At 43.3% G+C, this 25,204-nt stretch overlaps 1 protein-coding gene across 4 annotated transcripts in view; it reads left to right on the top strand.

Moving 5' to 3' along the window:
- PLXNA1 (plexin A1) overlaps positions 1–25,204 on the top strand; it is a 347,787-nt gene that overhangs the window by 31,249 nt on the left and 291,334 nt on the right. For all 4 annotated transcript variants that reach the window (XM_073575031.1, XM_073575035.1, XM_073575032.1 and 1 more), the window contains exon 2: positions 3,889–5,218. In XM_073575031.1, coding sequence (XP_073431132.1) covers positions 4,046–5,218 — 1,173 coding nt within the window. In that variant the 5' untranslated portion in view covers positions 3,889–4,045. The remainder of the gene's footprint in view (positions 1–3,888; positions 5,219–25,204) is intronic.

Genomic DNA, 25,204 nt, shown 5'->3' with positions numbered 1-25,204 from the left:
CGGCAGCAGGCTCTGACTTTCCTGCAGATCCACGTATAATTGCCTGTGTTAAGTCCCCAGTACTCTGCCTGTCTATACTTGCCTGCAGGCTGCTGTCTCTCAATGGCACATCTTGCTTTCTGACAAGTGACACATTTTTGTTTCTTTTGCAAACGCCCTCTCGCTCCATGCGGATTGAACCCGTGCGGGTGATGAGGAGCGCTGCACAGCTGTCTTTTGTGCGCTTCATATCATTAATAATGGGTACACTGAGTATCACTGGTAACGAGGGATCCTACAGTACTAATCTACTACTAATTATGGTTAGAATGGAGATTTCCAAAATTGGAACCTTTCTAGGAGCTGCTGTGAGGCGAAGTGTGTGGTTGGTACATACAGTGCAGCTTTGGGTGAATCCCCAGGTCTCCATGGTCTTATTTTTACTTTTTTGCCATCTTCCTCTTTAATAGAAAAGGATAAGATTTCTATAGCATCTGTTAGTAGTGACTGGGCACGCCAAGGATCCCAGGGGGTGGACTTAACTGCCGGTATCCTATAGAAATGTATTCAATCCCCTTTATTGAGGACTTGCCTCTTGCAATAAATCTTTATTTTTTTTCATTTGTAACCTGCCGTATATATATATATATATATATATATATATATATATATATATATATATATATATATATATATATATATATATATATATATATATATATATATGTATATTTTGTCTTGTTAGCCAAGTGGGTGTGAGGAGGACCGCACCCACTTGGCTAATGAGACTAAAGTTATATATTGGGGAAGGTACAGCCATATCTCAGGAGAGGCGCAGGAGCGAATAAAAAAACCGCCAGATTCAGGTTAACAGTGGCATCTGCAACTGGTGAAAAAAATACGTATTTATGGCAATTGACAGGTCCTCTGTGAGCAATGGTTGCCGTTGCAAGGATGGAAAAGGTCCATAACTACCATAGGAGGCGTCACTGCTTTGCCATATTTATGAGGACTCCACTGACCCCATATTTTGGATTATACAGGTAGCCCAGACTCCTAGGTTCATGATCCTCATTTACTATATAATCGTCTAATTCTGTCTGTCTTTCACGGAAATCCTGCGTCGCTGATTGGTCGTTCCCGGCCGTGACCAATCAGTGACAGGCCCAGTCCGGCCGTGAATTGGCGCGGCATTCGAACGACGCACGCCACCGCTACCGTCGGGAGATCTGCGGTGCTAGCCGCTGTTCTCCCGACGGAGGTCAGTGGCGACGCTGCCAGGAGATGACCGACGCAGCGCTCAATGTGCGGATGGTACCCAGGGTCCGGAGGAGGGGAGACTCTCCTCCAGGCTCTGGGTACCATAAACCTGTAAAAAATAGAATTAAAATAAAAAATAGTGATACACTCACCTTCCGACTGCACCCGGACTCTTTCCCTCCTCTCGCCACGCGCCCGGCATCTTCCAGTCCCAGTAATGCTTTGCGCGTAAGTTCGCGAGAGTGACGTCATCTCCGGTCCTTTGCGCTAAGCATTACTGGGATCGGAAGATGCCGGGAGCGCGGGCTGTCGGAAGGTGAGTATAACCCCCTGCTGGCCTTATTCTAGAATACCCGATGCGTTAGATTTGGGCCACCATCTAGTGACATATATGTAGGTAGACTCCCTCTGAGAGACCCTTATCCATTGCCATTGTGTCTGATCTATTTCTTTGCCTACCCGCTGCCTTTTATTTGCCCGTTGAACTCGTGTGTTATGGAAACTTCCATTCCACGCAGTCTCTTGTCCTCAATCATTTCTTTCCGAGGGATGTGAAAGGCCTGAGCAGCGCTGATAGGCAAATGATTTGGTATTAAAATACTTCACTTTGCTGCAGAATTATAGGCCGCCTCATGTGATTTAATATTTCAGATGTAATTCAGAGAATCCTGAACTCCTCATAAATTCCAGCTCCGGTTCACATTCTTTATAATGTGATTGAAGCAATGAGGTTTTAATTTTTTTGGCATTAAGCTGGAGTGACGACTCAGGAGGGTAGGAGGGGGGTGACGCCTGGTGAATACCAGATCCTAACTCTTGGATCCATCACTTTCTATTTTACTCAACAGGGGAGATTTAGAAAAGCCAGTGCTAAGTAATTTTCCGTTCCACTACTTTTGAAACATCTTATATAGAAGTATGAGCTCTAAAACAGGACCTGTCACGTGCCATAAACACAAATATGTAAATGCCACTGTTCTCCTGAATCTGGCGATGTTTTTCTTGTCTTCCTGCTCTACTCTGTGCCTGAGATACAGCCCTTTTTTCCCTTTCTGTAAATCTGGTCTTTTTAGCCAACAAGGTGTGGTCCAGAAGAATTACTACGCCTACTTGACCAAATAGGCTAGATTTATATACCAGGAAGATGAGGCCATATCTCAGGAATGGAGAGGCGCGGGAACAAAAGAAAAACAACGTCAGATTCAGGAGAACAGCAGGATTTACACCAAGTACAAAAATACTAATGCAAGAACCAGCAATGTTTGTTATATTAATGTTGCTTTGTTTATACTTGTAAGGGCCACAGACGGACAGTATATGTTCATGCTCTTGGAATTCAGTGACCTATTTAGAGGTAATGAATATTGAGTGAGGCCACTCTGCACATGCTGGGATCAGTAGTCCTACATCAGTCAAAGACCTCATGCCTTATATAGATTGGTTTAGATCTTCCATGCAGACCAGTCATTTATATTTCTCTCCCTCTGTCTCTTCGCTGTCTCGGCTCTGGAAAATTGAGGCCTCTTAAAGAGACAGTGTCAGTTATAAACAATTGTGTCTTGTCCTTTTGAAGTTCTATAAATACTTTGCTTTACTGTGTATATAGTACGGTAGATAAACGCACGACTTCAGTTCCTCGCAGCAAAGAAAAAAGAAACTATATTCCCACGATAACCCTGCAGGATGAGGAGTGTTGCATGTACATCTTGTCGCAATACTTGTGCATGGACCGTCAGGCCTCAATACTGGGATATATGGATTCAGGTAGTTTGATGCCGGTTAATGGCCGTTACCATCGTGGTCATAATTTCCACTGTACCTTATGGCAAAAAAAAAAAAATAAATAAAAAAAAATATTGAAAGGGTCTTTGCAAAAGTTGCTGACACTTGTAATATTGACATTGCAGTTTTGATTGTGAGCTATGGCATTTTATACATTTTCATTTTTTGTAGCCTTTATTCTATTTTGTTGTAGGTAGTTTTGTCCCTTTGTTGCTATCCATATCTGTAGCCGGCGATTTACACAATTGCAGGAACCCGTGGAGGAGGTCGGTAGGATGGATGTCTGTGAGGACAGTGGACTTTCCAGGCAGGAAGCTCTCGCTCACAGTAGTCTCTGCTCTTCTCGCAGCTCTGGCTGACTGCATTGGTTTGTTTTTGTAGTCAGAGGGGAACGGAGGGCAGACATTGATAAATTTTGCTCCGTGTTCTTTGTGCTAGGAATGTATATACTACTGCAGAGAGACCATTTCCCACCCATGTTGGAGTTTAATAAAAAATAATGGGTTATTCTTCCCTGTCATGTGAACCGTTGCTGGAGGATTGGCTATAATGGGTGATCTGCATAATTTTTTTTTTTTTGTTATGGTTTTTGAATGTTTTTTCATCATGGAGTACATAGCCTAAAGTTCTCAATGATGCTCTTCATTTTTTTCATAGTAATGGGGAAGGGAAGTGACTACTGATCTGAGTTAGATGCCAAGTTATCAAAAAAAAAATAATGGTTGTCAATTAGCTACATCATTAAGTTATTGACCCGGCAAAATTAAGTAGAACTAGGCAAAGACAAAAATAAGATTATGAACAAGAAAAATTAATTTCCTTTAATTACCCTAAACTAATTGTTTTTTTTTTTTTTCTTTTCCTTAGGTATATCCCGGCTGAATTTTAGGACCATGCCCTAAATGAAGCTTTCAGCGGAGAAACACTTTGAAACCTAACCCTTAATTTTAACAACTCGTCCCTCCCCCTTTAATTTATTTTTTTTGTTTCTTTGCAATATTATTTGGTTGTTCTAATAATATTAATGAAAATGTTGCTTCAAGCTATGAAATCTTTTCCCTTCCATTTATGGATTTTTTTAGTTTTGGGTGACTCCTGGTTTCTTCCTGGGGATGGATCTGCCAAGTCGTTTAGAACTTTTTCGGGAAGTGAATGGAGCTTGACTCACTTGGTGGTGCACAACAAAACTGGAGAAGTTTATTTAGGAGCCATCAATAGGATTTTTAAACTTTCGAGCAACTTGACGCTCTTGCGCACCCACGTTACAGGACCTGTGGATGATAATGAAAAGTGTTACCCCCCGCCTAGCGTCCAGTCTTGTCCTCATGGCCTTGTCACGACTAATAATGTTAACAAGTTGCTGCTAGTGGACTACTCAATGGACAGACTTATAGCATGTGGTAGTGCCTCACAGGGCATCTGCCAGTTTTTGCGTCTTGGTGACCTCTTCAAATTGGGAGAACCCCATCATCGTAAAGAGCACTACCTCTCCAGTGTCAATGAATCTGGCACTATGTCCGGAGTAATAATTGAGGTTCCCAATGGTCAGAACAAACTTTTTGTCGGAACTCCCATTGACGGCAAATCGGAATACTTTCCTACTCTTTCCAGTCGGAAGCTTTTGTCCAGTGAGGAAAACGCGGAAATGTTTGGCTTCGTCTACCAGGATGAGTTTGTGTCTTCACAGCTTAAAATTCCCTCTGATACCTTGTCCAAATTTCCCACCTTTGATATATACTACGTATACAGCTTCAGCAGTGAGCAGTTCGTCTACTATTTGACCCTACAGCTGGACACGCAGTTGACTTCTCCCGACTCTACCGGAGAACAGTTCTTTACATCCAAGATTGTCCGTCTTTGCGTCGACGACCCCAAGTTCTATTCTTACGTGGAGTTCCCTATAGGTTGCATGAAGGATGGTGTTGAATATCGCCTTATACAGGATGCCTACCTGAGTAAACCTGGGAAACGCTTGGCCAAAGAATTGGGCATCTCTGAACGAGAAGATATTCTGTTTACTGTCTTCTCACAGGGGCAGAAAAATCGAGTCAAACCACCCAAAGAGTCAGTGCTTTGTCTCTTCACCTTAAAGAAGATCAAGGACAAAATTAAGGAACGTATTCAGTCCTGCTACAGGGGTGATGGAAAATTGTCCCTGCCTTGGCTCTTAAACAAGGAGTTGGGTTGTATCAATTCGGTAAGTTTCATTTTTCATCCCATTTACTGTAAGGTTCACAAGGTGGTGATAGAGCTTGTTGGAGATGAGTATTAAGAAATAGGTTAGATCTATCGCCAAATAAGTATTGAATGCCAGTGGACATCTGTAGTAATTCGGTGGAAATTCTCTAGGTATCAAACTTTACAAACCATCTTAGGAGATCTTGGTGAAATGTTGTATGTTTATGTATAGTCATTGTTTCGATGTTCCATGTAAAGGCTCATTCCCAAATCGGACGAATGCAATCCAATAAAAAATCGGATTGCATTCGGACCAGTGTTATTCTATCATTGTGTTCATCTGTGTTTTTTTTTTTCTGATCGGATCACGATCGAACTGGAAAAAGGTTGCAGCATGCTGCGATTGTAATCGGAAATTGGATCGCTTCCCGCAATAGAAGTCAATGGGTGCAAGAAAAAAAAAATCACACAGCACTCGAACTATGCGAGTGCTGTCCGATTTGTACACACCAATCACATTTGTAAAGTCGGCAATTCAACTGCTGCATACAGTAATATCACAACGTGATAGGTTACAATAGAATAGATATGTCCGTGACACATACAATTAGCACAGTGTGTGTGCAGCTTACTGTACATGCATTTAATAAAAGATGATTTTTCTGAAAAAAAAAAAAATGGTGTGCGCTCCCACACAATTTTCTTAACCAGCAGAGGGAAAGCTGGCGGCTGGGGGCTGATGTTTATAGCCTGGGAATGGGGGAAATACCCATGGAGCTTCCCAGGCTATTAATCTCAGCTCACAACTGTATACTTCGCCTATACTGGCTATTAAAATGTGGAACCCTAAAATGAAATGACACGGGGTCCCCCTATAATTACTAACCAGCAAAGGTTATGCAGACAGCTGCGGGCTGATATTAATAGCCCGCAGAAGACTGGAGAAGAGCAAATGTTGTTCCTATCTTCAAAAAGGGGAAGAAGGTGGACCCAGGTAACTATAGGCCGGTGAGTCTGACTTCTATACCAGGAAAGATCTTTGAACAAATTATTAAACAACATGTATGTCAATACCTGGATAAGAATGAAGTGATTAAACAGAGTCAGCATGGGTTTGTAACTAATAAGTCATGTCAGACTAACTTAATTTCCTTCTATGACGGTATCACTGATTGGGTGGATCAAGGAAATGCTGTAGATATAGTATATCTTGACTTCAGCAAAGCATTTGACAAAGCCTCTCATACAATCCTTATTGAAAAAATGATTAAGTATGGAATGGACAAGGCAACTGTTAGGTGGATTCATAACTGGCTTAGTGATCGGACCCAAAGAGTGGTCGTAAATGGCTGCACATCCAGTTGGAAGAATGTCTCAAGTGGGGTACCACAGGGCTCTGTCCTGGGCCCTGTATTGTTCAACATCTTTATCAACGATTTAGATGAAGGCATTGAGGGTAAACTGATTAAATTTGCTGATGACACAAAGCTAGGAGGGATAGCTAATACTAGAGAAGAGAGAGGATTCAAAAAGATTTAAATAAACTGGAGAAGTGGGCAGCAACAAACAGAATGGTTTTTAACAGGGAGAAATGCAAAGTACTACATCTGGGCAATAAAAATGGAAAAAGCATATATAGAATGGGAGGAATAGGGCTAAGTGACAGCACATGTGAAAAAGACTTGGGTATACTAATAGATCACAGACTGAATATGAGTCAACAGTGTGATGCAGCAGCAAAAAAGGCAAATGCAATTCTAGGATGTATTAACAGAAGCATACAGTCTAGATCACGTGAAGTCATTATTTCCCTCTACTCCTCTTTGGTCAGACCTCATCTGGAATATTGTGTCCAGTTTTGGGCACCACATTTTAAAAAAGACATCAACAAACTGGAGCAAGTTCAGAAAAGAGCGACCAGAATGGAGACCGGTCTGCAAACCCTGTCTTATGAGGAAAGGTTGCAGGATTTGGGAATGTTTAGTTTGCAAAAGAGAAGACTGAGAGGAGACTTAATAGCTGTCTACAAATATCTAAAGGGCTGTCACATTGTAGAAGGATCAACTTTATTCTCATTTGCACAAGGAAAGACTAGAAGCAATGGGATGAAACTGAATGGGAGGAGACACAGATTAGATATTAGAAAAAACTTTTTGACAGTTAGAGTGATCAATGAGTGGAACAGGCTGCCACGAGAAGTGGTGAGTTCTCCTTCAATGGAAGTCTTCAAACAGAGGCTGGACAGACATCTGACTGGGATGATTTAGCGAATCCTGCTTTGAGCAGGGGGTTGGACCAGATGGCCCAGGAGGTCCCTTCCAACTCTACGATTCTATGATTCTATGATTCTATGATAGCCTAGGAAATGGCCATGGATAATGGCCTCCACAGACTAAAAACATCAGCTCTCAGACGCCCTAGAAAAGGCGCATCTCTAAGATGCGCCAATTCTGGCACTTAAGGCCCAGTCAGATATAGCGATCTCGCTAGCGAGATCGCTGCTGAGTCACAAGTTTTGTGACACAACAGCGATCTCACCAGCGAGATCGCTGTGTGTGACAGCGATCAGCGACCGGCCCCCTGCCGGTATCGCTGATCGCTGCAGGAAAGCACATGACATTTCTTTGGTCGCTGGGCTCCCGCTGGCCAGCACGCATCGCTGGCCAGCACGATCAGCTGGTAACTAATGTACACATCGGGTATCCAAGGGACATGCGTCCCTTGGATACGCGATGTGTACATTAGTTACCAAGTGCACTGATGCAGGTACCTGTTAACTAACGTACACATCGGGTATCCAAGGGACGCACGTCCCTTGGATACCCGATGTGTACGTTAGTTACCAGCTGCCTGCATCAGCGCACTGGTAACTAACAGGACACAGCGATGCCGCACGCTCAGCTCACCAGCGATCACATAGCGACTTACCAGCAATCCTGACACGTTGATATCGCTGGTAAATCGTCATGTGTGACGGGGCCTTAAGTCTCGCTCTTCCCACTTGCCCTGTAGCGGTGGCAATTGGGGTGATAGTTGGGAGGGTTGATGTCACCTTTGTATTCTCAGGTGACATCATGCCCTGAGGTTAGTGATGGAGAGTCATCAATAAGACACTCCATTACTAACCCCACAGTCATATTGTATAGAAACACAGACACCCAGAATAAGGTCCCTTAATTGAAAGAATGACACAGACTCCTTTAATAAATCTTAATTAAACCATACTTATGGCCTCGCCCATTCCACCGACATCCTTGTCATCTGCAAAAGAGTTAAAAATTAAAAACAACAATATTCCTCACCTTTCTGCAGAGATGCTGCTTATCCATTTGTCCCACACCCGGTCTACCTCTGCCACATCTAGATGGCAGGCTGCATGATGCGACCAACCTGTCATTCAGCAGAGACACTGAGCAGCATGTGCTCACTGTCTCCCTGTGAACTTCTGTTCACTTTCTGAGGGCACTGTGAGTTTGAGAAAGTTCTCCTGCTCGCGGTGCTGTCAGAGAGGTCCTGCGAATTCACAGCCAATGAACTTGCTTTACCTGACTTACATCAGCGGGAGCGCGGTGGGAATTTTTTTTAAGAATATTTCCTTTGAAAATGATGTGTAAATGACATAGAGCAGTTCTCTATGTAAAAGCTCATGTTAAAATCGCATTGCAGTGGGATAGCAATCGCATTGCATTCGGATGTAAATCGGATGCTATGTGTGAAAAATCGGATAGTACTCGCATGAGAAACACATGACACTTGCATTACACTCGTCCGACCTTGCAGGTACAAAATCGGACTGATTTTAAAATAGTTAGTGTGACTCCAGCCTAAAGATGAAATTTGGCTGAATATTGCTAAACCTGGGCAGCTGATTTCTATGAGCGTCTCAACAAGCCCTTAGTCCTCTTTTGCGTGTCTTTCTGGTTAAGGCTTTGTACATTTTTTTTTTTTTAAAGACTGCCTATAATAATGTAGTTGTCTGTTTGCTCCTGTGTAGGATATATACTCTTGTAAGTCAAATATTAATCGCGAGACCTGAAACAATGTCTGCCCGTCAGGATTTATACTTGGTCCTACTTGTTAGTGATCAGCACTAAACCCGGCTTTCAAATTGCTCTTGGGTTGTAGACACATTGTAAAGAGGCGAAGTAACGACACATATCTCTGCTGATAACAATGATCTTCCCCTCTGATAGTTTTCCAACCAAAGCTTGTACATAAAAGCTTACTGAGGAATGGAGAGCCGTGCCGGTAAATTGCTTCTTTTTTCCAATAATTTTCAAGCAGATTTTTTTTTTTTTTTCTTGCAGAGTCTGAGAAGCAAGTGGTTAGACTTCAGCCTTATTTGTTTTTCATGTGTTTTTTTTTTTTTTTTTTTTCTTGTGATTTGCAGCCCAGGTTAATTTACTCTCGAGAGTTATCGCTGATGATAATCTTTTTACAAATCTAAGTAATACCAGACTTCTGAGAGCTTGCATTTATAGCCAGGGATTAGAGCAAGGGCAAATCCCTCTATCAATGAGAGCAATAGTTATCCGCTGTACCCACTGCGCCACTGGCCTTCGTGGCATCGGCGACCGGTGGAACCCAGTGGTGTCCTCGCCTCTCGTCTCTCCCATCCCTCCAGCAATTTATTACTTATTGTGGAAAATTTGAGAGAGTTTGCCGGGTAAGTAGATTTTTTTATCTCGCTCGAGAAGCCTAATCTGGATAATTAAGAGGACGTCCACCAGGGAACATTGTTACAAGTTCTGCTCATTAGAAAGAAGCAAAACAAGCAACGTCCTTGTAATGAAAGCTGAAGGATACTTGGAATATTTAGTTTAATTTGCTTAATTTCTAGTGGTTTTATTAAAATATCGACGAGTGGAAAGATCCATCCGTGGGGAAATCGTGACCTCATCAGGACCACGTTATGCAAACTTTCCTACTTCTTGGACATGCTGGCCGGGAGAAATGAGGTTGTGCTGTCCATTGAAAGCTTTTCATAACGACATGTCCAATTTTCCTTGGATCATTTACGTCGCTTTGTGCTACCACTGAAGACTCCCAAAACCTGCTTACTGGAACGTTTCACGAGGGTTTGTTGGCGCCTGTAGACTTGCTATCTCATATTGGATTCTTGGTGGCCTTGTCCTTTTTTTTTTTTTTTTTTCTTTCTTCTCCACCGGGTTCCCTTGTGCATTTTGTCCATGCGCCAACTATGCATGAGTGATGGAGATACTATTTGTCTTGATGGTGTCATAGGATGGTCTACCATTCAAAAACAGTGATTTTTGGAAGTGCTTGAATTATTGAACTATAGATTCTTTACACTTAAAGAGTTTACCAGTTTTGTAAAACCCATGTCCACCCGGCCTCAATTTCTTAAACATGCTGAGCTTTACTTGCCCATCCCAGGTTCTTTGCTGTGTCTTTGCGGCTGATCCCAACATCTGTTATTATCTGAAGCACTGACGTCCTGTTGATGGCGCTACAGTCATTCAATGAGCTGAGCGGATCTAAGTGGGTCACGCTGTCAACTTGGGAGTAGTAGTTGCTGAGCTCATTGATTGGCTGCAGCTATCAACGTGACATCAGCGCTTCGGACAATAACAGACTCCAGGTGCAGCAGAAGAGATTCAGCCCTAGACCCAGGAAGGTAGGCATTGTTTGTTTTTTTTGTTTTTTTTTAAATAAATTGCAGCCCGAAACCCCTTTTAATTGTACTCTGTTGGTCTGAGGATTAAAGGTTCTCTTCGGATTATTACTGTCACTGATCTTTTTGGTGGATCTAGGTAGTGTTGGTGGGATCTGCCTTACGTCCATAGGAGTACTTATATCTAAGTGGATGGGTCTAAATGTAGAGGGATGGAAGAGGTAGATCCATGAGGAACCAGTGACCTCATCACGACCATAACATTTGCCTTGATGTTATAAGTTACTTGCGAATTACCAAACTGGTCATGAGTCACAACTAGGGGGGGGAGATACACATGTGGTCAAAATTGTTGGTACTCCTTGTTTAATGACAGAAAAACCCACAATGGTGACAGAAATAGCTTGAATCTGGCAAAAGTAATAAATTAAAAATCTATGAAAATGAACAAATGAAAGTCAGACATTGCTTTTCAACCATGCCCCTTTAAAATAATGTGATGAAAGGGACATGATATATCGTGGTGTTTCCACTCATTATCATCACAGGTGTGTTAGGGACGGCGGAACGCACTAAATATAAAATAACGTAAAGTGCATTCGCCGCCCGGGGTCCACCGTGCAGAAGGTGTTAACACCACTGCTAGTTATTGGCGGATGTACAATATGGCGGTATAACGCACGCGGGTTGAACGTCACCCAGGTGCGCTGAGCGATCTCTGTTTACTCACAGAGATGCCTTAAGTGCAAAACACAAAAAGGCTGAGCCTTTTAGCATCACAGGTCTCAGAGAAGTGCACGCACGGTATATGGTCACAGGAGCTGGGCTCTAGACAGAGGGTCACCGTCCGTCTAGACCTACCGTGCGTGCGGCGTCGCAATTGCGGACACCAAAAGGAGCTGCAGACTGCAGCGCGGCGACAGACACTGCCGCAGTCGACAATGCCCGGAAGCAGGCGCACTGTCGGACGTTAGCACTGTAGAGGATGCTGTAGTGGCCTGTAGCTTGCCACTGGCTGGCGCTGACTCTAGAGCTATGTCCCTGTACACAGTCATAATATCAGAGGGAGGGAATCTTAATGAGTCATTCGCAGGTTCTTGCATCCATCATCATTCACACAGTTAGCAACTAGACTATACTAGCGCATAGCCGAGCGGCCATGCAAACCTTTTATAGCTGGGACCTTCCAGAAGCTTCCAGATCCCTGAGAAGGACCTGGGCATGTGACTCTCGATCTCCAATGGGAGATAGTCTCGTGAGCATGCTCAGTAGTGTGACGGAAGGACTTAGCCTCTGGGACGATTTGCTGCTGAGCAGCCTGCATTGCCATTGCTGACCCAAAGGTGGCAGCAATAGCCAGACCCACAGAGCAGGCCTAGGCAGGGCGTCTGAGACGCCGAGACTGCTGAGCAATCTCCTCTGCAGCTAAGAGAAAATGGGAGACCGCAGAATGTGAGGCTCTGGATTCCTGCTGAACCGCTGCAGGAACCCGATGCCTAACAAGGTGTCTACCATCTTGGACTCAGTGAGTGGCCTGTATAGAGGCTACAGATCCTCACTGTGCTGTGTGGTGACACGGTGTGTATCACACTTAACATGGACCAGAGGAAGCGAAGGAAAGAGATGTCTCAGGAGATTAGAAAGAAAATTATAGATAAACATGTTAAAGGTGAAAATTATAAGACCAACTCCAAGCAGCTTGATATTCCTGTGACTACAGTTGCACATATTATTCAGAAATGTAAGCTCCATGGGACTGTAGCCAACCTCCCTGGACATGACCGCAGGAGTAACATTGATGACAAATCAAAGAGACGGATAATACGTGTGGTAACAAAAGAGCCCCAAAAAACTTCTAAACAGATTAAAGGTGAACTTCAAGCTCAAGGAACATCAGTGTCAGATTGAAGCATCCGTCGTTGTATGAGCCAAAGTGGACTTCATGGGAGACGACCAAGGAGGACACCGTTGTTGAAAATAATTCATAAAAAAGCCAGACTGGAATTTGCCAAACTACATGTTGACAATCCACAAAGCTTCTGGGAGACTGTACTATGGACTGGTGAGACAAAAATGGAACTTTTTGGCAAGGCACATCAGCTCTATCTTCACAGACGGAAAAATGAATCATATCAAGAAAAGAACACTGTCCCTACTGTGAAACATGGAGGAGGCTCTGTTATGTTCTTTGGCTACTTTGCTGCATCTGGCATAGGGTCTCTAGAATCTGTGCAGGTACAATGAAATCTCAAGACTATCAAGGGATTCTAGAGAGAAATGTGCTGGCCAGTGTCAAAGCTTGGTCTCAGTTGCAGGTCATGGGTCTTGCAACAGGATAATGACGCAAAATACACAGCTAAAAAACCCCAAGAATGGCTAAGAGGAAAACATTGGACTATTCTGAAGTGGCCTTCTGTGAGCCCTGACCTAAATTCTATTGAGCATCTTTGGAAAGAGTTGAAACATGCCGTCTGGAAAAGGCAACCTTCAAACACGAGACAACTGGAGCAGCTTGCTCTTGAGGAGTGGGCCAGAATACCTGTCAAGAGGTGCAGAAGTCTCACTGACAGTTACAGGAATCGTGGGATTGCGTCAAAAGGGTGTGCAACAAAATATTAAGGGTACTTTCATTTCTGTCCAGGCCTATTTCATGAGCTTTATTTTTATAAAAATTCTGTGGAAGCATGGTTGAAAATCAATGTCTGACTTTCATTTGTTCATTTTCATAGATTTTTGATTTAAAACTACTTTTGTAAGATTCCAGTTATTCCTGTCACCATTGTGGATTTTTCTGTCATTAAACGAGGGGTACCAACAATTTTGACCACGTGTGTAGGAGTTAGGGAGTGCTTGATCTTGATGTATGGAGTAATTAGATTTTTGCACCGTTAGTCTGCAGATCACTGGATCTTTCCTGGCCATTGGTGTGATCTGCCTTTTACAAGCATTTATCTAACCCCCAATATAACGTGCGAAAAAGTATTTGAGGAGTCAACCATATCTCATATGTATCAGAAGGACCTTCCTCACACTCCTCCTGATAAGCCAACATTCATATAATCCAGTCAAAGAATTGATTCTTCTGGAGTAAGTAATCCTTATAAAAGTGTATGTTCATAGATTTTCCTCCAAGGTTGCTCAGAACCATAATCAATGTAAGAGAAGTGTATTATATGCGATATTATTTGATGATCTCCACATTTTCAGATTTTTTTTTTTAATGGGTTTTTAATATATATATTTTTTTATTACTTTACAGTTGTGGCCAAAAGTATTGACACCCCTGCAATTCTGTCAGATAATACGCACTTTCTTCCTGAAAATGATTGCAAACACAAATTCTTTGTTATTATCTTCATTTAATTTGTCTTAAATGAAAAAACACAAAAAGAATTGTCCTAAAGCCAAATTGGATATAATTCCACACCAAACATAAAAAAGAGGGTGGACAAAAGTATTGGCACTGTTCGAAAAATCATGTGATGCTTCTCTAATTTGTGTAATTAACAGCACCTGTAACTTACCTGTGGCCCCTAACAGGTGTTGGCAATAACTAAATCACACTTGCAGCCAGTTGACATGGATTAAAGTTGACTCAACCTCTGTACTGTGTCCTTGTGTGTACCACATTGAGCATGGAGAAAAGAAAGAAGACCAAAGAACTGTCTGAGGACTTGAGAAACCAAATTGTGAGGAAGCATGAGCAATCTCAAGGCTACAAGTCCATCTCCAAAGACCTGAATGTTCCTGTGTCTACCATGCGCAGTGTCATCAAGAAGTTTAAAGCCCATGGCACTGTGGCTAACCTCCCTAGATGTGGACGGAAAAGAAAAATTGACAAGAGATTTCAATGCAAGATTGTGCGGATGTTGGATAAAGAACCTCGTCCAAACAAGTTCAAGCTGCCCTGCAGTCCGAGGGTGCAACAGTGTCAACCCGTACTATCTGCCGGCGTCTGAATGAAAAGGGACTGTATGGTAGGAGATCCAGGAAGACCCCACTTCTTACCCCGAGACATAAAAAAGCCAGGCTGGAGTTTGTCAAAACTTACCTGTAAAAGCCTAAAACGTTTTGGAAGAATGTTCTCTGGTCAGATGAGACAAAAGTAGAGCTTTTTGGGCAAAGGCATCAACATAGAGTTTACAGGAGAAAAAAAGAGGCATTCAAAGAAAATAACACGGTCCCTACAGTCAAACATGGCGGAGGTTCCCTGATGTTTTGGGGTTGCTTTGCTGCCTCTGGCACTGGACTGCTTGACCGTGTGCATGGCATTATGAAGTCTGAAGACTACCAACAAATTTTGCAGCATAATGTAGGGCCCAGTGTGAGAAAGCTGGGTCTCCCTCAGAGGTCATGGGTCTTCCAGCAGGACAATGACCCAAAACACACTTCAAAAAGCACTAGAAAATGGTCTGAGAGAAAGCACTGGAGACTTCTAAGGTGGCCAGCAATGAGTCCAGACCTGAATCCCATAGAACACCTGTGGAGAGATCTAAAAATGGCAGTTTGGAGAAGGCACCCTTCAAATATCAGGGACCTGGAGCAGTTTGCCAAAGAAGAATGGTCTAAAATTCCAGCAGAGCATTGTAAGAAACTCATTGATGGTTACTGGAAGCGGTTGGTCGCAGTTATTTTGGCTAAAGGTTGTGCAGCCAAGTATTAGGCTGAGGGTGCCAATACTTTTGTCTGGCCCATTTTTGGAGTTGTGTGTGAAATGATCAATGTTTTGCTTCATTCTCTTTTGTGTTTTTCATTTAAGACAAATTAAATGAAGATAATAATACCAAAGAATTTGTGTTTGCAATCATTTTCAGGAACAAACTGAGTATTATCTGACAGAATTGCAGGGGTTTCAATACTTTTGCCCACAACTGTATGTGCTCTTTTTTATACCATGTAACTGCAATCTCCAGCCTATGCATCATTAATATTGCAAATCGCACCTTACCGGGTGTCGGGATGGTGGCTCCACCATTCTTGAGGCTTGACCTACACCTGCGCGTCATGCTGTCAGCACAGCGTTCTCCCTTTTCTGGTGGCAGGTAACAGATGTCTGACACGTTAAAGTGGAGTTTGTTCTGCTTGAGCTCAACGCTCGCAGATCTGATTTTGTTTTCAAGCTAATTCAATATTGCCGACAAATGATGGAATTGTTACATGAGCCGAGAGGACGAGCGGGAAAATGCCCTTGGACTCTTGGGGCGGACCTGGCACGCTGCGGCAGGCTGCTATACTGTTAACCCTATAGGAAATGCAGCCTTTTCCTGCAAGTGGTCGGATTCCATTGGACACCGTAGAAGGGATTAATATGTTAGTTCACCCTTGGGCTGAGATCATGTGGCCCACCATGCACTGGGTGGAGACATCTTGGGCATTTTTTTCTGGAAAATTCTAAGTAATTATTAATACTTCTAATTGAATTCCTGAACTTCCATACAGGCAAATACAGTACCACGATTTTGGATATGGTAGCTGGACCTCAATTTGACAATATTAAAGTCAGCCTCACTTCTCTAGAAGAAAACCTGCCGATCCCCACTTTACATAATGTCCACCTTACAAGAACCATTGGCTTCATGGAGGTATATTGACGATGTCTCAAAATAAAAATCCTCAAAAGAAAGTCCTTGAGTCGTCCTCTTTAATAAAAATCTTAGAATTTCTAATCAGCCAGTTGTATATTTTTGAGAAAGCTGTTTGACATCCCATACGCCCAGTTGTTTTTTGCTTTTTTTTTTCCGGTGCCACAGAAGTTGTCAGACAGCCATAACAGATCGCAAGTTGTCCATGTTAATGATGCATCTGCATTCCATTGATCTTACATGATTGGGAAAATTTGCTGATCTACAGCTGCCTGACAACCCCTGCTAGATCTCTACTGGTGGCCATATTGTTTGTCGTTCATCCTACATTTTTGATTTTTATAGGGGTATTGAGACCCTTCATGTGTTCCCTTTTTGTAGAACAGTATCTACAGTGTTTCCTCCGCTTGCAATCTGGGACTGCAATAAAGAGACTCATCCATGGTAACGAGGGGAGAGCGTTGGAATGTGCCGGCGCCTTTACGTCGCTCCTTTGTTCCATTTTTCCGATCTTTTAACTACCAAATGGATACATGTGACAAAAGCTGCAGATTGTGGCTTCTGTAAGGCGTTGTGTATATGGCAGGAGCCGGTGCATGTATCGAGCACACCGATGCACAGAGAGCTAATTAACAGCGGGCCGTCTCGCTGCTTACACGCTCCTTTCTCCAACTCGTTAATAAGATCAGCTTGTTTGGTTTTTGCTCCCCATGACTTGTCAGCGGGGAAGGGACATTCAGGGTTCCAGGTTTGGGATTAATCTCCCCCTGCTAGGACATCATTAGTGAGGTCTGTAGGATTTACCGAAAGCAGTGTGGCGCCCTCTCTCTCCTGGCACTAATTATCGTTTATTAACTTTATGTTGTCACTCAGCGGGCTCCCCCTTGGGAAATTAGCTAAGGAAGGAATCTGTGGAGGGATGGAATAATCAGGAAGGCGGAAAGATGGGAGAATGGGAGACCCTCTTGTTCGACTGCATTAGACAACATCTCATTTTGCAGGTCATTTAGTAAATATAGGCATTTTGACACGGAGTTGGGGGGTGTGGATACTTCATTTATAGGAATGTGGTTGCATTCCTAAAGACCGCAGCACTCATTATTACATTATCAGAATCCAACGTACACCAGGAAATGGGGAGCATTGCATCCAATGTCATTCACCGAATATCAGCTGCTGCAACCAGCACCTGCCCGTACATCCTGCATTATTCTGTCCAAACAGAGCCTCATGAAGCTCTTATTAGGCAATTGCTCCTTAAAGGGAACGTGTTGTCAGTAAATGACCTATTGTTTAAATCAGGTTTTTTGTTATGTTTTGCAATGTTTTTTTTTTTTTTGTATCCTATCAAGCTCTTTATTGATAAAAACAGAATTAGTAATCTTGCAATCTTCACACTGGCCATCAGGGCTTTTTTAGACGCGTACTTCCCTTCCTTTCAGGAAGTGTTTTCAACAGACTCCTTATCAGCGGTAGGAGCACAATAATTGCCAATACCTCTATACACAGCTGATGGCAGAGGGATCACCAATCACAATAGACAATGTCGCGTCTGACCTTTCATAATTACATTTGGACACGCACATTAGAAGCTTTTACACAGAAGATAGTCAGAGCCTGTTCATTGCTGCTAATGTGCATGTATTGTTTCCTGAAATGGGAGTCTAAAATAGCGACCAGTGTGAAAATTGCAAGAATTGGATCTTTTTTTTACATTTTTAACAAAAAAAAGTGTCATGAAAATATTATTTTCTAAAATAAAAACTTGTAACACAACAAACCGATTAAAACAATAGGTAATTTAATGACACATTCCCTTTTAAGCAGTTTCTACATCTTGGTTCACCAGAAGGCCATATATCCTCATCTACATCAATACTCGCACATAACGTCCACTAGGTAAAATGCAGATATTGATACGTTTGGTGATTTCAAACAGATATCCATTGGGTAGAAATCACACCGAATCTCTCAGTGGTGCAGCCTCAGGTTTTTGGGCCTGGAGATCTATATCAGAGATCCGATCCCTTGGAAATAAGATGTGAAATATGCCTTTAATGCTCTGTATATTGTTGTCGGGTCTCCTGTGACTCCGGTGTCTTACAGCCTGCGCCCGGTACAAGAGATCCGTTCCCGTGTATCACGGTATTGCACGTTTTGCATGTAAATAATGGATCTGAATATGTTTCGCAGGCTCCGTGTTGACTTAGTGGAAGCATAATGCAGTCATTGGAGAGGTCTGTGTGGACTTGTAGTGGGTATGTGGGGGGAATTCTAACAAGTCTGCAGGACCGAGCTGGAGAAATGACCAAAGAGATCCTTGTGTCTGCATCGCGGCCTAAGAGGAGGTGACGCTTTATGTTGTGCTGCGATGCTGTTCACTCCAGACCTATACCATGCAGAGTCTCACGTAGACCCCAGTAATGTGGCCCTTAAACTGCCTCTTAAAGGGCCAGTCAGTTATTTCATAATTTCTAATGTTTTCTGGAGAAAAAGGGTATATGCAACATCTTCCAAAGCTGTCCCGTCCTTCTGTCCGTTCCCTGTGTGGAACAGCTGATACCTGTGATTGGCTGCAGCAGTCACTTGTCGCAATGGCGGAGAGACTGGCTGAGGGTCCAGGGAAGCTTCTCCATGAGAGAGGCCGAACACTGGGAATGTGAGCATACGATTTTTTTTTTTCTTTTGTGCACCTGAGCAGGAATGCTTCTGCTAAATTAGAAATTTGCTACTTGTTTTCACCTTTCATGGTATTGTATTCTGCCATTTTTTGTGCCCTAGTCTGGGTGGAAATTCCAAAATATTTCCTTCCCATGTGGATTTATTTTAAGACCATGTGTGAAACCGCATTAATACACAATATGAATCTGATTATTGCATTTTTTTTGCGAATTTTGTATGTATTTTAGGTGCACAGTTAACATTTTTAATGCAGTTTTTACTGCAGAATCGCTGTGCAGAATTAGATCCATTTTTTTTTTCCCTCTAAAAACCAGTGCCGCTTTGTCCATAGATTGTATTTTTGATATTGTAACTCATCCCCTTTCAAACCAATCCGAGGTGAATACCACACACGGTCTATGGGCAACAGCGGTGCCTTTTTTTGGATTTTTTTTTTTTTCTAATTTTGCACAACCCCTTTAAGGATGGAGTTACACATTTGTATGTTAATGTATACGTTGTTGCAGAAAGTTTAAGCAAGATTTTAAGGCCATTGAGTAACTCTCAGAAAAGGGGTGAGGCTATGACCACCATTCTTGGAAAAGTCAGTGTTACCATAAGTTGACAAAAAGTTGTCATAAACATTAAAAATACATTTTCGGTTGTTTTTCGGACACCCCCTTTAATCCATCTTTTAGCCCCCACCCCAGCCCCCTCCTGCATTCCCAAACCTCCATGGCACAGAATCAGTATAAATGTTTAGCTGGAGAATCCCTAACGAGGCGGTTTGATTTTAATGAGCTAATTGTCAGTGTAATTATTTATTGACGGCGAGGAAGCGCTCGCTGCTGTGGAGGTTTTTTGCTGGTGTGCAGCTGTATTTGTCATTTCCCAGAGAGTTTGTTGAGACAAAGCAGGAAAGTAGTAAACAGCAGCCGCAGTCTTTTTCATCCCCGTTACATATGCAGGAAGCGCAGAGAGAGCGAGAAATCTAAAAAAAAATAAACCCTCAAATTGAGCTGCTGAGTTCAGCAGGCGATGTGCACTTACACCGGGTAATGCAAGGTGAGGCACGTGGGCACATGCGAAGCGCCGGCTCTGATCTGCGGCGAGTTCTCACACTTGGTGCTATTATACGCTTCATTGCTGAATCATCAAAGAGACTGACTACTTTTTTTTTTTTCTACTTCAGAAATGTGTTCATAGGTGTTGTCACCTCCCATCCTCCACTTGTTATATTAGCAAAACATGGCTGCTTTCTTTGAAAAAATATTCTCTAATCTGTCTGTGGGTTGTGTTTTGTTATTGCAGGGCCGGTTATTTTTTTTTTTTGGGGGGGGGGGAGGGATGAGGAGGCTACATCACTGATGTCAGTTCTGCGGCCCCCTCCACTGTTCTTCCCTGCCCCTGCACTGTAACATAAGGCTATTATTATTATTATTATGTGCACACGTTACATCACTGATGTTAGTTCTGCGGCCCCCTCCACTGTTCTTCCCTGCCCCTGCACTGTAACATAAGGCTATTATTATTATTATTATTATTATTATTATTATGTGCACACGTTACATCACTGATGTTAGTTCTGCGGCCCCTCCACTGTTCTTCCCTGCCCCTGCACTGTAACATAAGGCTATTATTATTATGTGCACACGTTACATCACTGATGTTAGTTCTGCGGCCCCTCCACTGTTCTTTCCTGCCCCTGCACTGTAACTTAAGGCTATTACTATTATTATTATGTGTACACATTAAGTATTTGGTGCAGAAATTGTTGCACTATTTCTCCAAATCTTGGCAGGAAAAACGCAGTAGTAAAAATGCACTTTTTTGCTGTGTTTTTTTTTTTTTCTTGCGCGTGTATTTTTGGTGCAGATGTTTGCCCCTCAGTTGGTGTGAAAGCTGCAGAAAAAAAACACTGAAAGAAGTGATTTTAAATCTGCAAGTCACAAATATGCAACGTGTGCAGGAGACTTCAGGATTCTCAATCGTTTTCCTGGTATCAGGAAACCCTTCAGGTTATGTGACAAATCTGCACTGAAAAGAAACGCGAGGTGTGCACACAGCCTTACATGGCCGCTTGTCTGTGCAGGAGCTGCCCGTGAATGGAGCAGTGCTGCAGTTCCTCTGCGGAGCTGTTGTGCAGGGGAATACTGTCAAGGGTCTCGATCGCTAATTTAGTGCGGCGCTTCTTTATTTTTAAGATCTGTGTGGTCCTAGTGGTAAGCCGTCACTTTACAGGGTAGGAATACCTCTTTAATAGGGGTGTGCTGTGTGATTCTGTTTTTGTAACTGTGGAGTAATTGAGGAGAGTAATGAGGTCTTTTATAGCATTTCCCTCTATTGGCACAATTTTTTGCATGTCCTGAAAACCCCCCATCTCAGCGTTAATATTTTTTTTCTGGTACTTTTGTCCTCTTTTTTTATTTGTGTATTTAGTGCATTGAACTTTGATGTTAACCCTTTGGCATTGCCCAATCTCTCTGCTCCCTTGCCGCACAGACACATTCCCTAAAACCCTTTGAACTGCCAGTCAGGACGCCGATGGGAGCTGTGGTTGTTGTGGCAACATCTATCATCCCTTGGTGGCAGTGATATAAAGTGATTTCACGGATCACCGCACCTCCCATCTCCCTACTCCATTCCTGCCATCCCCTTTTAACGCCGACTGGATGAGCTTGTGTCGCTCGGAGGCTTTGCAGGAGCAGGAGCACTGCAGAATATTAACTCATCTGTGAGCGGAACTGAAGGGTTTCAGAGGATCCGAGAGGTGGGCGAGGGCCGTCGTTATTTGGGGTAAAATAAAGGGCTTAATGATGAACTTTTGTGCCACGGGTAGTTCTCAGCCACTATATAGACACCAATCACATCACTGGTGGTAGAGAGATCATTGGGAGCTCAAGGGCTACGATGCAGAATCGGCAACAAGGAACCTTTCATTGGCTCACAAAAGACCCCAATATGTAGATACAGGGCCATGTTGGCAAACACAACCTTCCCCAGGTGAAGGAAATCCAAGCTACACCCCTGCTACTATTATATGTATTACATGATTATTTAAGGCCACTTTTCCCCTTTGTGACTTAGATTTTTTTCTTTGCCAGGTGAAAAATGCTTTTCTCCTGAATCCATCAATGTTTTTTTTGTTCCTGCACCTTTCCATTCCTGAGATAAGGCCTCTTCCTTGAAAATAAATCTTGTCTTGTTAGCCAACTGGGCTTGGTCCTAAATCTTTCTCTGTGCCCATCTTCTTGAGGACCAGCCCATTTGGTTAAAAGTCAAGATTTATATGGCAAGTAACCTGTCATCGTTTAGGCTATGTGCACACGTTGCTGATTTTGATGCGGATCCATGGCGTTTTTTTGCCACGTGGATTTGCAGCAAGTCCACAGTGTTGTGCACAGGCATTGTTAGTCTATGGTAAATGAAGAATTGCTGTGCACATGCTGCGGAAAAATCTGCGCACATTTGCAGCGGGCTTTTATCCGCAGCATGTCAATTCTTTTTGCGGTTCCGCAGCAGCTTTTGACAGTCCTGACACACAACAAAATGTTCACCATCACTCCCTCTCCTCCAGAGGCACAGGGGAGAAAATTTACTGATCCAAAATCCGCACAACAAAAATGCATTGAAATCCGCATGAAATCAGCAAGCGTTTTCTGCCAAGAGATGCGGATTTTGTGCAGAAAATTTAGCAGACTAATCTGCAACGTGTGCACATACCCTTAGACGGTTTCCACCCAATTTCAGCCTTGACCTCTACACCCCTAAATTTAGTGCATACCTGACCTTGATGATGTCCAAATGTGATTTTACTCCACGATTTAGGGTCGTCTTAGTTCCTGCCTTATGATGTAATGATGTGATGGTGAGGTCATTGGTTTGTTTTTTTTTTTCTGCATTTTAGCCATCCCCCTTCCAGAATTATGAGCCCCCTGGCAGCCAGTCACCATGCTTCATACTCTTCTATACCTGCATGTACCCAGACTGATGTTTTAGGATGAGCATCTCACGCAGGTCACTCCGAGGGCTGATTTATATAGCGGTGTCTAGTGGCGGCATCCGCTACCTCCTCTCTTCCCCATGTCCTTGTATTAATACAGTCACAATGCACTTAATGGCAAGATGGATCGGTGCCAGGCACGGTGTAATATGCCGCCCCTCTTCCCTGTCTGCATCACTAGCACATCATAAAAAGAAAGGCGTTCGTCCATTGCAGTGATGCATCACCCTTTCCTTAAAGGGACACTCCTTACTGCATTGGTGACCACTCCGCTAAGATCCTAGTCATGTTGATAATTAAGAGAAACCTGTAATAAAATCTAATGAATTAAATAGAATTTTTTTTGGGGGTGTGAATAGCCAAGTGACCCTTGTGGACACTGCAATGGCTTCATTAGAGGGTGGGTAACTGACAGAAGAGGCGACTCTGGGTCTCACATTTGCATGATATATAGACGTTTCTATATGCCGTCTATTTTTTTAAGTATCGCCACAGCAGGGATTTACCGTACTGCAGTCAGTGCATCGATCTGGAAGTGAGTAAATGGCGTTACAAGGGACAGTGCCATCCCTATTGGCAGGCGACACTGACATTTCTCCCTCTGGCCCAAGTGCTTCATTATCAGCACTTTTACTGTGCGCAGAGCTCTGATCTGCAGATGCACATTAAACCCTCGCTGCACAGAGCGGAGCATCGCAGCGCTAAATATTAGTATTTATCTGCTCCCTTACAAGCTGCGTAATTTGCTGTCCCTCAGCATAAAGCCAAATTTCCCCTCCGCTCCCTCCCTCCCCGGTTGCACCTGCCAGATAGTCCTTTGTATCATGCAGAAAAAAATAGTCTGGGAACAAGAAGGCCCGTGCAACCTGGCACCGCGCTGCAGCAGCCATGATAAATATTAGCCAAGCCGGCAGGCAGAGCAGCTGGGCAGAGTTGGACTGGATCATCCGGTGAAATAAAGGGGCAGTGAACCAGGATAGTTTAACCCTTTCTCAATTTGTTCCTCTATCCCCCAACTGTAATAATTGTGTCACTGTCACTTTAAATGCCCATTTATATTGGATATCCCCAACCTAATGCATCTGAATCACAAGTAATGTGTGACCCCCCCCCCCTGCCTTCATCACACTCAAAAAATCATTAGACAGGAGACCCCGTAATGAAACACTGACCCCCTCCTCCAAACATTTGTTCATTTGTCCTTAGATTCGCCACAATGGGCCTTAAATACAAGCATGGCTTAGTTAAGGACTCTGTCACCTCATGTTTGCCCTATGCGATGCGGTCACAGCCATCAGGGGCTTATCTACAGCATTCTGTAATGCTGTACATAAGCCCCCGATGTAGCCTGAAAGATACGAAAAATGAGTTAGATTATACTCAAAAAAATAAAGGTAACCAGCTCACCTGCTGTCTTGGCTAGTAGTGGTGCGTGGAAGCTCGGATATTTCGTGAAGCCACATGTGGAGTAAATCAATAATGATTTGAAAAAGAACATATTGTTCGATACACGTTGCTGTGTCTTTCCGCTATGATGGGGCATGTCCGTTTATCCTTGTTCTTATGCCTTGAATACATTTTTGTATATTTGGAAGCTGGAAACTTTTTCATTATTGATTTAGATGATACTCACCCGGGAGTCTGGTCCGGTCCGATGGGCGTCGCGGTCCGGTCCGGCGCCTCCCATCTTCTAGCAATGACGTCCTCCTTCTTACTTCTGCCGCAGCTCCCTCCTATTGAGGGCAGAGTAAAGTACTGCAGTGCGTAGGCGCTGGACCTCTCTGACCTTTCCCAGCGCCTGCGCACTGCAGTACTCTGCTCTGCCCTCAATAGGGCAGATATAGTACACCTGCGCAGGAGCCGTGGCAGAAGTAAGGAGGAGAACGTCATCGCTAGAAGGAGAGGCGCCGGATATGGACCTGACCCCCGGGAATGTATAATCTAACTCATTTTTCTTATGTTTTAGGTTACATCGGGGGCTTACCTACAGCATTACAGAATGCTGTAGATAAGCCCCTGATGGCGGTGGCCTCATCTCATATTGGAAAAATGAGGTGACAGATTCCCTTTAACCAAAAATGTTCAGTGAGGAGGCATCTTAAGATGGACTTGTGAATGCTGGGA

Source organism: Dendrobates tinctorius, unplaced genomic scaffold, assembly GCF_039654945.1.
Source record: "Dendrobates tinctorius isolate UK_male_01 unplaced genomic scaffold, ASM3965494v1 ptg000041l, whole genome shotgun sequence".
In the NCBI taxonomy this organism is placed as follows: domain Eukaryota; kingdom Metazoa; phylum Chordata; class Amphibia; order Anura; family Dendrobatidae; genus Dendrobates; species Dendrobates tinctorius.
Note: the sequence above shows the minus strand (reverse complement) of the source record. Positions and strands in the feature narration are given on the sequence as shown.